We start from the raw sequence: 16655 nt of genomic DNA, 5'->3' as shown, positions 1-16655 counted from the left end.
GGTTTTTTTAGGTTGGCAGTGGATCCGAGGAGTAGGATGTCGGTTTTATCATCATTCAGACATAATCCACGCATGGATGGCCATGTGTGGCCATCCATGCCTGAATGATGAGATATATTTTGTCTACCAAGACTGTATCCATGTCGAAATTGCCCGAAATTGGTTTAGGTGACACAGAGTCTGTCCAATTTGTCAAATAAGGGCTTGGTAAAGATATTATATAGAGTTGGCGAACTGCAAGAACCCTGGGGTACACCACAGGTTATTTTGATAGGGTCTGCTGATGCCAATGTAGAGAAGACTCTCATTGTGCGTTTGTCCAAAAATGATTGGATCCAGGCTATAGCCTCATTTGAAAAGTGGGCAGCCGATGCCAGGTGATTGCATAACACTGCATGATCGACCAGGTCAAAGGCTGCCGACAGATAAAGGAGGAGTAGCATGGTGGTGTTTCTCTTGTCATTGAGTTCGTCAATCTGTACTTTAAGATCAGTTAAGGCAGTTTCTGTGCCGTGCTGCGGTCTGAATCCTGATTGACGGGTGCCTATGAGTTGGTTAGTTTCAAAGTAGTACTGGATTTGCAGGTATGCTACTCTGTCTATTATCTTGAGGAGGAATGGTACCGTGGTGATGGGTCTATAGTTAGTGGGACTGGTGGGGTCTAGGGTTTGCTTTTTGAGGAGTGGCATTGATCAGTTTGCTTATAAAGGGGGCTAGGTCTCTTGCGGCATCCTTAATTAGCTGGGCTGGGCAACTGTCTCCCTTGAAGTTGGATGGTTTGAGGGAGGCGATGATCTTTTCAGTTTCCAGGATGGATATTTCTTTTAATTTGAAGGGGTTGATGCCGGGTGAGTTAGTAGTCATGGGGATGGTGATAGGTGATGTTTCATTGGGCGTTAGGGAGTCTTTTTTAAGTCAATTTTAGTTTGGAGTGTCTTAATTTTATTTGCTAGGGCATTTTGGATGCTGGTGCACCATTTTTTGTCTTTGGCAATGTTGTCAGGTGGTGGTATGGGGGATTCCAGTTCCCTTAGGATGGTAAATAGTTCTCTGGTGTTGGAGCTTGCGTTGCAAATTCTTTCATTAAAGATATATTTTTTTGTGAGTAGGATTTCTTTTTTGTATTTATTGGCGAAAAGTCTGAGTTGTAGTTTATTTTCTTCAGATGGGGTGTTGCGCCATTTAGACTCTAGTTTCCTTTTTTGCATTCTTAATTCTTTTAGCTGTGGGGTGAACCAAGCTTTTGGATGGGCTTGTTGTTTACCTTTTTGGAGTTTTAAAGGAGCAATGGTGTCTAATGCCATTTTCATATCGTTATTGTAGCTTTCTACTAGGAGCCCGGGATGCTGATTGTTTGGTAGAGCATTGATAGTGGGTAGTGGCAGTGGTAGGAGATTGTCTGGAGTTATGTTTTTTTTTGCTCTAGTGGGTAGGGGGGGTGCCATAATTTTCTCTTTGGTTTGTATATTCAGAGTTAAGGTAAGTTGATGAGGTAGTGGTCTGTCCTGTGTTGAGGGGTAATTTTGGTGATAGTAGTATCACAATTCAGGGTAGTCACCCAATCCAGAGTCCTTCCTTTGTTGTGGGCTGGGGTGATATTTTTTTGGTTTAAGCCATGTTCGGCTAGCATAGTGGCTATAGATTGGGCTGTTTTATCCTCAGGGCCGTTAAAGCCTAGGTTAAGGTCGCCTAGTAATAGGATATGTGACGAGTCTTTCGTATTATTAGCTAGGAGACTGGATAGCTCCTCTTCAAAGGATCCAATGGGGCCTGATGGCCTGTTTATTAGGTAGATAGTGTGTGGCAGTTAGAGATGGGCAGTTTGGCTATGAGGAGTTTGCATGATTTGAGAGGAGATGAGGTGTGTAGTCTAATGGCGAGGTTAATTTTTGCTATAATATCTAAGCCTCCTCCTTTGCTGTTAGGTCTATCCATTCTAATTAGTTGGTAGTTTTCAGGGATAGCTAGGGAAAGTGCTGGACCTGCAGCTTGATGTAGCCATGCTTCGGTGACTGCCAGAATGTCAAGGTTATCAGATAATAGTCTGTCTGCTATTTCAGTGGCGTGGGCCACTAGGCACCTGGCATTGACCAATGCACTAGATAATATAGTTACATTAGGTGTGTTTTGGATTTTTATTGGAATGAGTTTGGGCTGAGAGGTATTCTTGCAAGGTGTAGTTAGGTTGGGATATGGCTTGGTATACTGTGAGGTGAGTTTGTGATGGGGTTAAATGTCTTGTTGCTATGACATATGGGCTCATAAAGGCGGGGTAGTCTAGCACTAAGTCTGTTGTTTCTATCCATGGTGGGACAAGGAGCGTATTAATGGGAAGACATAATGATAGCAAAGCTGATTGTGGTAAGGGACAACGGTCATGCTATCTTGGTTTTGTTAAGGCACATCGTGGTAGGTGGTAGTGGAGAGCAGGTAGTTTAGCGTAGGTTGGGCAATGGGCAGAGGCTGCTATCAGATGTATTTAAGTTAAAAGCACAGCTCAATGTCTGGCAGTGGGCTGTTCCCAGAGGGCACACAGGTCTAACGGTTAGTTATCTCAGGTAGGCAGATTTGTGGTAGCTGACTTTAGGCATTGGGCAGTCTTGGGATCTGCAATAGCTGGTAGAGGGCTGTGTCAGAGGGGCACGTGGTGCTGGGAGGCTTTGCTGAGCCGAACAGGGGGTCTCAGGTGAGTAACAGAATGCAGTGTCAGCAAGTCGCAAAATGGGTGCAGTGCAAGAGTCAATCTGGTAACATTGGTTAAAATGTGTATGCAGCACAATGGGTACAGTGCAGGGAGCAGTCTAATAACACTGGTTAAAGTATGCAAACAGCACAATGGGTGCAGTTCAAAAGGCAGTCTGGTAACACTGGTTAAAGTATGCAAACAGCACAACGGATACAATTCAAAGCCAATCTGGTAACACTAGTTAAAATGTGCATACAGCACAATGAGTGCAAATCAAAGGCAAACTGCTAACACTAGTTAAAATGTGCATACAGCAGAATAGGTGCAATACAAGAAGTAGTCTAATAACACTAGTTAAAGTATGCAAGCAGCACAATGGGTGCAAATAAAAGGCAATCTGGTAACACTAGTTAAAATGTGCATACAGCAGAATGGGTGCAATACAAGAAGTAGTCTAATAACACTGGTTAAAGTATGCAAGCAGCACAATGGGTGCAAATCAAAGGCAATCTGGTAACACTAGTTAAGATGTGCATACAGAACAATGGGTGCAAATCAAAGGCAATCTGGTAACACTGGTTAAGATGTGCATACAGCACAATGGGTGCAAATCAAAGGCAATCTGTAACACTAGTTAAAATATGCATACAGCACAAAGGGTGCAATACAAGAAGTAGTCTAATAACACTTGTTAAAGTGTTCAATCAGTACAATGTGTGCAGTTAAAAAGGCATTCTAGGGTCACAGGGTAGCAGTAGTTGAGATGCTAACTGATACGTGGCAGGTTCAACTTCTAAGCAATTGAGATGCATTGAAAATGTGTTCTTTAGAGCAAGCTATGCACGCTAGGTAGAAGGTGAATTCTGGTGCATTGGTAGTGCTATGGGACAGCAATAGTGACGTGTGTCACACAGATGGTGAAGGTTATGGGTAACGCCATACCAGGCAGGTGTATGAGCAACTAGAATCACATAAAGATAGTAGAAAGAAAAATAATACAGTATTGCTTGTTGCAAAGTAGTAGGGCAGCAAATAGGAATTTGGGGGTCATATAGAGCAAGTTTAAGGTTGGGTAGCATTTGCGTGCATTTAGAAGGGCAACTGGTTGTTTGTGGAAAAAAGAGTGTACCTGTGAAAGGTGCAAGTTAAAGTTAATTGACACGATGGATTGTCAGTGAGGGGCCATTAATGGGACGTCGTGATGGCTCAAGAGTGGTTCCGCTGAACAGCGGTGGACTGGGAACCAAAAGAGGCCCTGGAAATAACTTTCAAAGTGGCCCCATATTACAAATGTTCAGCAAGAGCAAAGCTTTTCCTTTGGGAAAATGTGGAATGATCACACAAAAGAGGCCCAGGATGCAGAGGCCAACCGGGAAATCTCCAGAGTAGCCTATAGGCCAGTCCACCCCTGCCGGTGAAGGAGGTGGCTTACCAGTAGTTCAATGTCGGCGATGTAGGCGGAGGGCAGCAGGGCACAAACAGGCAGAGGTTCCGGCCCTGGTCACTGCCGTCACTCGACAGGGCGGTGCCTTATTCTGTGTGCCTTGGTGTGTGGGCTGGCTTGAGCCTGCCGGCTCTCAATTGGGCAAAATAAAGGTGCAGATGTCCAATCAGGACGTCTCTTTAGCCTGTTGTTGCTATTCAGGCAATGAGAATTTTGGAAAAATGGCAAGCGGCCATTTTGGAGTGGCTTCAAGCCTCGTGGCAAGTACTGTAATATTTTACACTAAAGTATAATTGTGGCAATTACAGTGAATTCTCAAGTGCTAAGAGGCATCAGGGGAACAGGATCGAGTTGATGCAGGGATCCGGTGATTTAGGAATAAAAACGCAAGATCAGACTGCAGCGTTCGGAATGCAGGGGTAAAAGCCAGTTGGCCTACCTGCCATCAGGGTGCGCTTTTTAGGCATCTCCGGTGAGCACTGCTCTTGCAGTCGAGGGGGGGGTAGCTCCTGGTCCTCCAAAGGGTCCAGGCACGAAGTGTGATAAATCAAAAAGGTGCTGTATAATCTTTTTCTCTATTCCAATTATTGGGTGAAAAATTAAATTAAATTTGGGTCTACTAGTAGAGGCACAGAATATTATCCTACCATGCTCTGACCCAGGACTGACAATCACACCTGTCATTGCCTGCGCGTATTGATAGTTAACTCCATAATTTTTGGGGGATTTCCATTTTTCATTTCTCCTGATAAGGCATCTCTCAAGAATCACCTGAGAGCAAAAGTAGATTTTTATATTCCCCAGATGAAATACATTAAGAATCGCTTTCGTAAATTCTCACTAGAACCGATCATCACATTTTTGGAAAGTAAGATCGGCCCCAAACTCTTGTATGGTGTTGAGTTGCTGGGCGAATGGGCATTGGATTATGTTAGTCTAATTGAAGGTGTGATATGGCGCAAAGTGCTGGGTATATCAAACTCAATACCAGTAGAAGTCATCCGACACGAGTATGGCCTTTCTTCAATCAAAGTAAAGGGTCAATGGCTCCTCCTATTACTATTTGGGAAGTGTTGTAATGTACTTGTGAATGTAGACGGTAGCCTGTGATGTCATGTAGAATGTATCTGTGTGGATGTGAGAATGTTAGTGATGAGAGTTCCTAGCTCAGGCAGTTAGAGAGAGCCCTGCCTGGGTGATGGGAGCCAGTGTCTGTCCTATATGTCTTCATGTAACTGTAACTTAATGAGAAGCAAATAAAGCTAAGAGAACTTACCAAAGAAGACTGGAAGTCAACTTTATTTCATTTGGCGACGAGGATGGGATGCATGGCAAAGTAGTAGATGTGGTTAAAGTGTAAAATAACCATCTTGAGGAATTGCAGCTTAGAGCCTGTTAGGCTATGGACTTCTAGGAGTTAATATCACGGGATGTGTAGCTATAATGACGGTTGTGTGTGGCTCATGTCATGTGTGTTGTTAAACATAACAAAACCTTGCAACTATAGAGGTTGTGCGCAAACATGGACTTTTAGCAATGTGATGTAGAATGTGTTAATATAACGTAACCTAGCACATGTTGTTAGAAGTGCACATGTCATATTTGAAAAGCAGAAGTGCTGAATAGGTTAAGTACATGCATAATAGAGAGTTAAGGGAGGTTGTGCCTTCTTATTGTTAAGTCGATAGGGATGTTAGTCCCACTGAGATAGAGTGGTTGTGACTCCTGTCCACGTTAGATGTTGGTTGGAAATAGTGTCTAACCCACGTTAGATGTTGGTTGGAAATAGTGAATTTTCCTCCTAGGTAAATAGAAAGGTCATGCCTCAGGGGTCATGTCAGCTCCAGTTTAGTAGTGGGATTGGAAGTTCTCACATAAGCAGAAGGGGATGGTCATGCTTCCCGCAAGTGGTAATGGGGAGGTCACACCTGCCGCCATTATTGAGAAGTGGGATATGTAGTTTTCCCAGGTGATCAAGAGGGGTTAATGCCTTCCATAGTGGTAATGGGGAGGTCACGCCTGCCACCATTCATGAGAAGTGGTATGTGAAGTTTCCCAAGTTATAAAAATGGTGGTCATGCCTTCCATAGTGTTAATGGGGAGGTCATGCCTGCCGCCATTAATGAGAAGTGGAATATGTAGTTTCCCAAGTTATAAACGGGGGTAATGCCTTCCATAGTGGTAATGGGAAGGTCACTCCTGCAGCCATTGATGAGAAGTGGGAGCAGCAAGTCTCATAGTAGTAGATCGGGACAGTTTATACCCATCTACGAGGAGTGGCACCAGCAGTTTTTCCAAAGTGTCTAAAAGGGGATCATGCCTCCCATAGTTGTGTTTTAGAGTAGCACACCTCCTTAAAAGGTGCACTGTTGTGGTATCTGTATGTGCTGATATTGACAGAAAGGGAGATGTGTTGTAATGTGCTTTGTGTGTGTGAATGTAGTGTCTTCAGAAGTAAGGGAGATGTGTTGTAATGTGCTTTGTGTGTGTGAATGTAGTGTCTCCAGAAGTAAGGGAGATGTGTTGTAATGTGCTCCGTGTGTGAATGTAGTGTCTCCAGAAGAAAGGGAGATGTGTTGTAATGTGCTCCGTGTGTGAATGTAGTGTCTCCAGAAGAAAGGTGGGTGTGTTGTAATAATGTGCTTGTGAATGTAGGCGGTAGCCTGTGATGTCATGTAGAATGCATCTGTGTGAATGAGAGAATATTAGTGATGAGAGTTCCTAGCTCAGGCAGTTAGAGAGAGCCCTGCCTGGGTGATGGGAGCCAGTGTCTCTCCTATATGTCTTCATGTAACTGTAACTTAATAAGAAGCAAATAAAGCTAAGAGAATTTACCAAAGAAGACTGGAAGGCAACTTTATTTCAGGAAGCTTGTGCAACCATGTAGAAAAACCTTGTATTGGGAACTTGTGAGGTTTATGAATCATGAACAAGATCAGTCCCTACAGACACTTAAAGCATGAAGTGAAAAAACATTGAATGGCCTTGGCCTTACTTATGATGATTTGGTAGTCAATCCAAAAAGGATGAAGCGTAAGTTGTTGGATCAAGATTGGTTCCACAACATGAAAAACTGCATGGTTACACCCCTCTGTCACACCTAAAACTTGATCACAAGCATAGAGGGACTCTTATTTGGTTAGGTTCCCTTTAACAATATGAGAAATGTATTGATTCGCTTTAGATAGAACCAGCTTTTGACAAAGGAAGTACTCTATACTATACAAAGAATATGATATCTGTCAATGAGGTCCAATGCACATTCTGCAAACAAGTAGACAGGGTTGAAACATTGAGACGTTTGCTGGCGGAATGTCCATTATTGAGATCTCGGAGATATTTGCATTTTAAAAGAATTTATGATGCATGTGAGAGTATTGACCAAGATTCCTTCTGGCAAACATGTATTACTGGCTCCAAAATTTCTACTGTGGTTTCTCCGGTAAATTATCTGTACAGCTTAAGATGGAATGAGATTTAGATCTTTCTTTTCAGTATAGGTGTTGATTTAGTGTATGTTTTAATATTGTAACTTGATTTGTCTTCTTTTTAAACAATAATAATGTTGTAGTGATTTATATTGTTAAGGTTGAATTTATTTTTAACCAATGAACAATAAAAAACAAAAAAAAAGCTGTAGTATAATCATGTATATTTTCTCTATGTGTAAGGCTGTCTATTTAAATGATTGGGTGAAAATTAAATTAAATGTGGGTCTACTTGTAGAGGCACAGAATATTATCCTACCATGCTCTGACCCAGGATTGACAATCACAGCCGTCATTGCGTGTGCATATTGATAACCAACATGGATAATCACTTGGGAGAAGAGACAGAAAAGTATTAGCAAATCCAGCATGTACATCATTTATTAACATGCATTCCTTGTGCTTGATTCCTACAGTTCCCGGCAATGAGTGGGATATTCATGGATGCCCCGTACCATGACAATATTTCGCTGCACAGCTCCATCTCTACCCTCAGCACTAGCGGAGCCCATGGACCAGAGGATGAAGACAAAAAATCACTTTCCTGCGAAGCCATCTGGCTGTGGATTGCAATCATTGCAACAGTTGGGAACATTGTGGTGGTGGGGATAGTCTGCGTTTGCACCTTCTGACACATCAACCAACAGAGCTGTGACACTGATTGCAAAGAGAATGATGAAAGGACAATGGCTCTCATTAAATCAGATGAAAATACTTAATGTCTGGAGAAAAAATCGAACATCTTCCAGACCTCCTGGCTTCTCTTGTAGTTCCAAAGACCGTACATGTATGCTGCCATGTTTGTGATATTCTTAAACCTTCCCTTCTTTTTTTGGATGTTAATGGTGGGCAGGAGACCCTTTGCACCCTTAGCCCACGTCTAGTCTTATGAACTTGTTTGTAGATTTGTTTAACAGAAAGATAAATGTTTTCAAAGATTTCAAGCTGAATAAGGCCTGTGGTCCATATGCAGAGCATTTCACGCATTGTTATTTTTTCAAGTACTACACCAGTTTCTTAAGAGATGTTAAAATACTTGCATTTTGTATTTACACACATATTTACTGGACATTAACAACTTCTCAGAGAGTGAACAAACAAGACAACGCTGGAACATATTTATTTGGCTGTGACAGAACATGATAGAAGAAGGAAATGGTCAAGGGGGACATGCTATGATTCACTCAGAAAGAAGGTTTCATACAGCAAAGCATTTCTTGTTTGGACATCTGCTGTTCCCTGGTGATGTTGTCAATGTACTGTCATAACAGCTATTGCAACTAATCTCAAATCTGGACCTGACCTTTCTGCAGAATGCAGTATGGCTTTTGAGCAGCACTCATTGAATTCACCAAATTAATTTACTCAATCCATAAGGATCTTTTCAGCTAGAATATACAAATCATGGGCATCACAGTAAGTATCCTGGTAGAAAACACTTTAAAACATAATGTGCTTAGATCATGTACAGAAGTCTAGACCGAAGCTGATAATACTAAGGTAGGCCAGTTAACTGTGGTGTCCCTGTAGGGTCTTCATAATCTACTTTTCTATGTCAACATAGTACCACTGGCAGAGTTCATTAAGTATTTCAACATAAATTCCAAATATATGCTGCTGATGGCGCTAAATTAGTGGTCTGCAAAGGGAAGATAATCTCAGAATTCAAGTTTTACCCCATCGGATTTCATTTCAGAGCACTCAAAGGCAATTTAAGTGTTGCACCATTATGAACTCATGCTCAGTTGTGAAATACTGAAATCTTTCAAGTTTGAAGATCTGTGATCTTGCACCTTGTCTTTTACCTGGGTGGACAGTGGGTATTCAACCATCAACATCGGAGTATTTCCTGGCTGCAGCTTACATTTCAGGATACAAAATTGCCCACTTGTAGGATTGTGCAGCTATCTCCTAAACCTTGCCAGACATCCTATCCCATATTTACCTATTAATCTTAAAACAGGGGTGGAAAACTTTGGTTATTGATGGCTGCTTAGAGGTCAGGTTTTTAGGATATCCAATATGATGTTCATTAGATAAATTTGCATTTGATGGATCCAAATTGGAAACCATTTAAATATCCACTGGTTATCCCAAAGACTTAATAGGTTTGTAAGAATATTTGCCAGAGTTAGTTCACCGCTTGCTAAGAACCTCTCTTGTAAGAATATATCCTTCTCTGCAGTTTGGATAGCCCATATCACTTTGAGACCAGTCTCTAACAACTGACTGTGGTAAGACCCAGTAAGAAAGCAAAGGCCCTGCAACTCCAATGCCATATCAACAATTGCAATGTACTCTAGTCCTACTGATACAGATTGATATGGAGAAAGATACCATTTAGGTGCTAGGCAAACTAGCCTCTGCATGTGATGGATGATGGGATGATGGGAACGTGCATGCACCTGAACAGCTCAACCTCTCTGCAACCTTTAATATTGTTGATTGGGAGACCCTCCTACAAACATTACTCAGGGGAATTGTTCTGGCTCTCTTCTAGCAGCAACCGTGCAGTTCATACAAACTGCATCTACAGGATCCACGTCCCTTGCATGTGGTAGACCAAGGTTTGACTCAATCCCCTATGCTATGTAACTTCTGTGTGGAGCTTCTGGGATTTCTTTGGCAGAGAAGGGAGTCAACTAGATAAAACCCAACTGTAGAGGAGGGTATTCTCATTGCACTACATGTTTTTTCTAAAATCCTTTCTCGTTATAGTAGGAACCTGCCTCTTTCAATTGGACCCATTCAAAATTGAGTTCCTCTTGAAACCGTTGAGCACAGACATTGCAACCATCCAATATGAGTGTAGCTTTCCAAACATCTTGACTTCGCCCCTTCACTAATTGTAGATGCAATGTCCTGGAGATCTACGCTTTCACGCTATTATATCTAGCTTGTTCAAAAGCTCTCAGCCAAATAAAACCCATGATCCTTCGGGAGACTACACGGCAGTGGTCCAAGCTTTCATTCTCTTATTCTTTGTTGGAAAAACCCAGCACTCACTGGCCTTCTCAAAGCCTACCTATTTCCTCTAAAGGCAATTGAAAATAGCACATCCTGCTAATTACTGGAGTGAAAAAGAAAAAAACACATCATCCCTCTCCTTATCAACATACATTGGCTGCCTCTCTTCAAGCAGATTCTAGAAGTGCTGTCAAATCAAAAAGAAATACATCACAACTAATAAACCAAGATGGCTAATGAAGACTTCTCTTGCCCCCAACCCAAAGATACGGAACTCCCCCAGAAGATGCAAGGCTTTCTCTACACCACACATCTTTTCGCAAAGCCCTGAAAGGCCATTTATGTAGAACTTTTCTTGGCTCAACATGTAGGACTTCCTCTATTCTTCATACTACTTTCCTCCCTGCCCCACTTAGTGTTTTATTTTACTGTAACTCAATAATTTTACTGTAAAATAATTTACCCCATCATGCATAGGACATCCTATAGACATACAGTGCATAAATAATACATCCATATAATCAGCCTCACTTGTGTAAGACAGTTTGTATGTGCAGTCTGAGACCTTTAATCATTATACTAAGTCTGCATTGAAATATTGTTACTGGCCAGAGGTCAGTGTCAAATTAAAGACCTTTTGCTTCTCACACTTAGACCTACTTGGCAAAGAAGCCTCAGTCCCTTCAGACCCAAATTTATAGCAAAACATGGAAAGCAACTTCCAGGGTGTTTTATAATCTGTTTGCTCTTGGGTGGTATTAATCCTGCCTCTTCACCTTAACAATCATTTTCTCATGTTTGAAGGGGAATCATGCATTTAATTTCTTAATTTGCTAATTTCTATTTAGTCTGACAAATAGTTATGTAATATATTGTGACTATGTGCAAAACAAAATTGCAATAGACAATACATCAAATTCATAACAATCAATTAAATATAAACAAAATAGCAATCCCATACATCCATATATCTTACCATACTCTCATACATACCAGTTAATTTTCAAGAGTTTATAAATATTAATTTGTATAGCTAAAATTACTTTCAGCATAGGATCTACACTTGTCAAACATAGGGGTAAATGTCTTTCTATATAAATGTGAGTACATATCTTATAACATATTACTTATTACAAGATCTACATGTTTGAACTTTTTTGTTGCAAACATTTCTTTTACATGGATCAGACTTATCTCAACTTATTTTACACTATGTAATAAATATATAAGAGATGTAGGGTTCAGTCACAACCCTTTTGTTAAATTTCCTTCCTCAAATGTTTCTTATGTGTGTATATATATTTGTCTCCTATTCATTTCTTCTGAGGTATTTAAAGATTGTAGCATTTTTCTGCTTTTCTCTTTTCCTATTGGATAAATAATGCAAACTTTTATTTGATATTTAATTGTTTATATTCACATATATTTAGTTTAGAGGGATTTATTATTTCATGTTCTCTTCTCACCTTTCATAGTTAATGTGGTTCAAAAAGTATTTCATAACTTAGATTATACTGAGACGTTATGATTGACAACTGATCTAAAACATCTTAAGACTGAGTCTACTATAAAGATTCTAACACCAAGCTCACCTCAGAAATTTCAAAGATTGGAGCATTTCTCCTTTTTCCTCCTCTTAATGTGGACATCAAAATATCAAAAATGAATTGCTCCATGCTGCTAGAAAATATACTTCTTAGGATACTGCGTCCCTTAATGATTTTGGGAGATTATCCACATTAAAGAGCCATGTTCCATGTGGTGCTTGAACAGAATGTACATTTACAAAACAAATGCAATGTTTTGTTCAGAGCACTTTTGAGAAGGAATTCAGATTTATTTTTGTAATAAAATGGGCAGTGGATGATATGGACACAGGGAGCAGATATGAACAGAGATATTGGACAAAGAAAAACATTCAACAGATACAGATATCTCATCAGAGCAGTACAGTAGTTTGACTGCAAAGTCTGTGCCTTGAACGTCTGCTTCCAGTTGTACATGGTTGAGCCAGGTATATGAGTGGGGGAAATGAGATTGGCCTGATAGTCATGTTATTAGAGCCTAAATTAACTATGGCAAAATGAAACAACAGATAATGAGACAGGACATACTTTCTCTTAGTCAAGGTAGTAAGCAACTACGTGAAGCCACATATTGGTTGATGAATTGGTAGTAAGTAGTCCTATTTAAATAGTAAAAATTGCACAATGAGGTAGGCAATAACCCTAAAGGATGCACAGCACTTCGGTACACAGACAGGGTTGCAACAGGGGCTGATAAGCAGTCGATTTCAAACAGGATCCTGGGCCATTCAAGATGGCATTGGGGGTGTGTGGGAGAGACGTGGAGTTGGCAGACAAATGCAAAGATTAGAAGATAGATTTTGAACATATACATTAGGCAGAAGTGTCTGCATATTAGTCTCTACAAAAGCAATAAGACATCTTGGAAAAAGCAACAATACTTTAAGTAACTGCTGGAGTTTGGGGAAAAATCTGTGAGGTCATGATGTCAATGCATTTATTCAAAGGCATTGGGTGGCAATTTGGCATTTGTCTTTCCTCTTGATAAGTAAACTTTTGTCTACCACCATAAGATAGCGAAGAGCTGATGTGCAGGAACTAAAAAAGCAACCTCTGGGATACTAAAATAAATACCACAATGAGAAGCTATCCCCACGTTTGGGGGAAGCTCTTACACACCTGAGTCTGCAATAATGGAGGCCATAGAGAAAGATACAGTAAACCACTGTCCCCGTCACTGAGAGCCGAAATGGGGAAGCTCAACCTTCCTAACAGTCTACCTTTGTCCACACAGGGCCCAGGGCCCTTTGTTGGGACAAGTAGGAGCAAACAAGAGGAAAAGCTAAGAGAGGGATACCATCAAAGCCATGCAAGACAAGGACAAGATTACCACACAAAAAGAAAAGACTATGTCATCTACATGGTTAATATGCCTAGCTTAAAGATTTGTCAGAGAGAAGGGAGAGACTCTCTCATGAACACATGAATCCATTGGATACACCATAAGAAGGAATGCTGCTCATTAATTAGGAAAGATTTAAAAGATGCAAGAAGACTTAAGACCCCTGGTAATCCAAATATGGACTTCATTGAACTGATATTCCATAATGATTCATTTGTTTTAGGCCTCCTGTCCATAGACCTCCTTTCATGTCCAACTAGAGATCATTGTGTTGAGATCCGATGCAGAAGATCTGATGCAACCATCGACCACAATCCTCTTACCTTCCAAAACCTCCATCGTATTGGGCCGCATCAGACTTCGGACCAGAATTTGTTATCATTGTGCCAAGATCTTTCCCCCAACTTGACAAGGCGTAACCCCTGGTCGAATGTTCCTCAAGCCTTAATCCTAAAGACTTGAAACATTGTTGATCTTTAAAAAAATCTGGGTTACCAGGAGTGGCTGGATTTTTATTTACAAACACAACACCATCTGCTTCCAAGAGACATGGGCTCACTCACAGATTTCTATACAGGACTATGCTTGCTATGACGTTGCAGAAATTACTGGGAATCGATCGAAGGATTGTTCTGAGTTTACCAGACTGCAATTAAGTCATTTCAGCGGAGGTAACAAAGCAAACCGAAAGTGATCATTTGCCAGTTACTGAAAGGATACATTCTTGCCCGGGTAATAAAACCAACCAAGGCAACTGTGAATAGCAGGGTCTGTGTAGCCAGGTTCTGGAAGTCACTAATGATGGGGAAAGAGTTGGACTTAGATGGGAACACCTAGATTTGGTAACTATCGAACCATATGTATACAGAAGTGCTATGGCCTAAAAAAACGGAAAAATGGCTTTGTAAAATGTTGTGGTTTAAAGGGGCTAGTTATAAAAACTGAGAACACAGAAGTACTGCAGTGTGGGAGAAAGATAACACGGGATGAAAAAGAAAAATCATGATAGATGACACTGAAACTGAATAGGTCAACACCTTCGATTACCTAGGGATTACAGTTAGCCATAAGAAGAAATGGGAACAGCACCTCAATAAAGCTACATTGACGCTAGATAAAAGGGGTTTAACCTTAACTGCTTTCTCAGCTAAGTATGGGAATAGAAACTGAGCCCCAGCTTTTGAGATATATCACGCTCAAGCAGTTGCAGGAGCTACCTATGGCACTGAAATATGGGGCAACAGTGAGACCCAAAAATGTGTAATTGCCGAAAATAAAATACTTAAGAAGCTTATACTGCCCCTACGAATCACCAATACTACTCTACACTTGGAATTGGGTTGGCACCCAATTGGAGACAAAATTCATTATTGGATCCATATTTGGTCAAACTCTGTGCTCTTAAATTATAGAACTGCAACCCTAGACGTTTTAACCTGCGAGGCGGGAGGAAGCCTTCCTTGGTTTAAACAAGTCAAGCACTGGTTGTGGCGGTGGGATCTGGAAAACCGTTGGCCCGATCCCACTGCAATTACTCAGAATAGTAAGGCGCAAGTCACTATTGCTTACAAGGAGTAGGTGGTACAAAAAGATATTTGGCAACATGGCGATAAAAAACGACATTGGTCTGTAAAATTATATAATGCTCACGAGAAGCCATCGGTCTGTTTTCTTGTCCTAAAGTTAAGACTAGGCATTTTACCACTTGCAAGTATCACAGCGAGAGAGAATGACGCCATTTCAGACACATGTCCTTTTTGTCCTGATTACGCGGAGAACCTCCATCACTTCATATTCCTATGCCCTGTATATTCGAAAATTTGGCGAAGGAATTGAAAATCTTACCTCTGCAAGCATGGCAGTAGAGATTCGGAGAGTGCCGAGATTCTGTGTAAAAGTCATGTTTTTCCCAATGTCACATATGCAGTTGTCAACTTCCTATATTACTCCTGCAATAGGAGGAAAAGATTCTTAAAGCTAGTAAGACAATAGCTTCCAAAGAGATAGTATTGTGGTATCTGTGAACCATGCTACTCGATAGGTGACTATGAGTGCTTTGCTTAAGAGTATCAGAAGTGTATATTATTTTAGTGTACACGGAGGCTCGCGTCTGTACATAGAGATGCCCAAATATTTCAACATTGTATTCATTTAGTTGATTTTCATTTGACCATATTAGTTTAAGGACATTTTCCTCTTGGTCCTTGACCAGATTTGTTTCGGCAGCTGAACGACATAGAAATGAAATGTATCAGCTAAGGTAAAGTGAAATCAATCCCATTACATATGATTGTATATTTAATGCCTATTCTTTGAACAAAACCACAAGGACGAGGATGGTGAAAAAAATGTTGTAATCGTGCACCCTGCACTTTCGTGGACTTTAACTTTTTTGTACTCTAGATCTTTGATACGGTCATATGTTTTATTGTGTTAAATGTTTTATGGAATACGTTTTCCGAAATAAACACGAAATGAAATTAAAAGTCTTTCTGCAGATTTATAGCATGTTGTAAGGAGGTATCCAGTCATTGCATCGAATACAAAGCATTGAATGCCAAACGCATTGAAAAAAAGCATTGAAAAAAAATCAAATGCATTTTATTCAAAGGTAAAGGTTTTATTTTAATTATAATAGGTTTAACGGGTAAGAAAATGGGGGTTGGGGCCACCCCATTAAAAAAAATGAACAAAAAAATGCATTTGATGCTTTTTTGCGTTGCTTTTTTTAGATGCTAAGGCATTCAATGCTTTGGCATTCGATGCAATCACTATAAACCTGTAAGCATAACCATGTTGACATTTTATTTAGACTTCTATCTGTAAAAGGAAGGAAGTCTTTTCAAATCAAAACAGCACCAGGATGTTCAACCGATCTCATCTCACTAAAATATTTAGGGGGTAATTCATAGAATTCAGCGCACAAGTTGCGCACGCGGCTTGCGCACAGTGTGCGCGTGCGAATCCCTGCTCCAGCCGCGTGCGCTAAAATCCATTCCCGCGCACAGCGTATTCATGGATTCCAGCCACCAAAACCAGCCGTGGCGCACAGTGGCGCAGCGACCCTGCAGCAGCGCCAGTTACGCCCCCAAGAACGCCTCTCGCGCAGGGAAAAGCCATCAATATACCCAATCCAGCGCAA

The 16655-nt window shown here is 40.8% G+C and overlaps 1 protein-coding gene across 8 annotated transcripts in view; it reads left to right on the top strand.

Annotated features, from left to right (window-relative positions):
• The window catches only part of C2PH14orf132 (chromosome 2p C14orf132 homolog), a 275910-nt gene extending 259908 nt beyond the window's left edge, over positions 1-16002 (top strand). For 5 of the 8 annotated variants that reach the window (XM_069644513.1, XM_069644509.1, XM_069644510.1 and 2 more), the window contains one exon: positions 8035-16002. In XM_069644513.1, the coding sequence (XP_069500614.1) occupies positions 8035-8250 (216 nt within the window). In that variant the 3' untranslated portion in view covers positions 8251-16002. The remainder of the gene's footprint in view (positions 1-8034) is intronic. The other 3 variants (XR_011302028.1, XR_011302031.1, XR_011302033.1) reach the window with 1 other exon arrangement.
• The last annotated feature ends 653 nt before the right edge of the window (positions 16003-16655 follow it).

The sequence above is a fragment of the Ambystoma mexicanum genome, chromosome 2p, assembly GCF_040938575.1.
Source record: "Ambystoma mexicanum isolate Mex_15411 chromosome 2p, UKY_AmexF1_1, whole genome shotgun sequence".
Taxonomy (NCBI): domain Eukaryota; kingdom Metazoa; phylum Chordata; class Amphibia; order Caudata; family Ambystomatidae; genus Ambystoma; species Ambystoma mexicanum.
The sequence above is the reverse complement of the archived record's forward strand: the minus strand, read 5'-3'. Positions and strand labels throughout refer to the sequence as shown.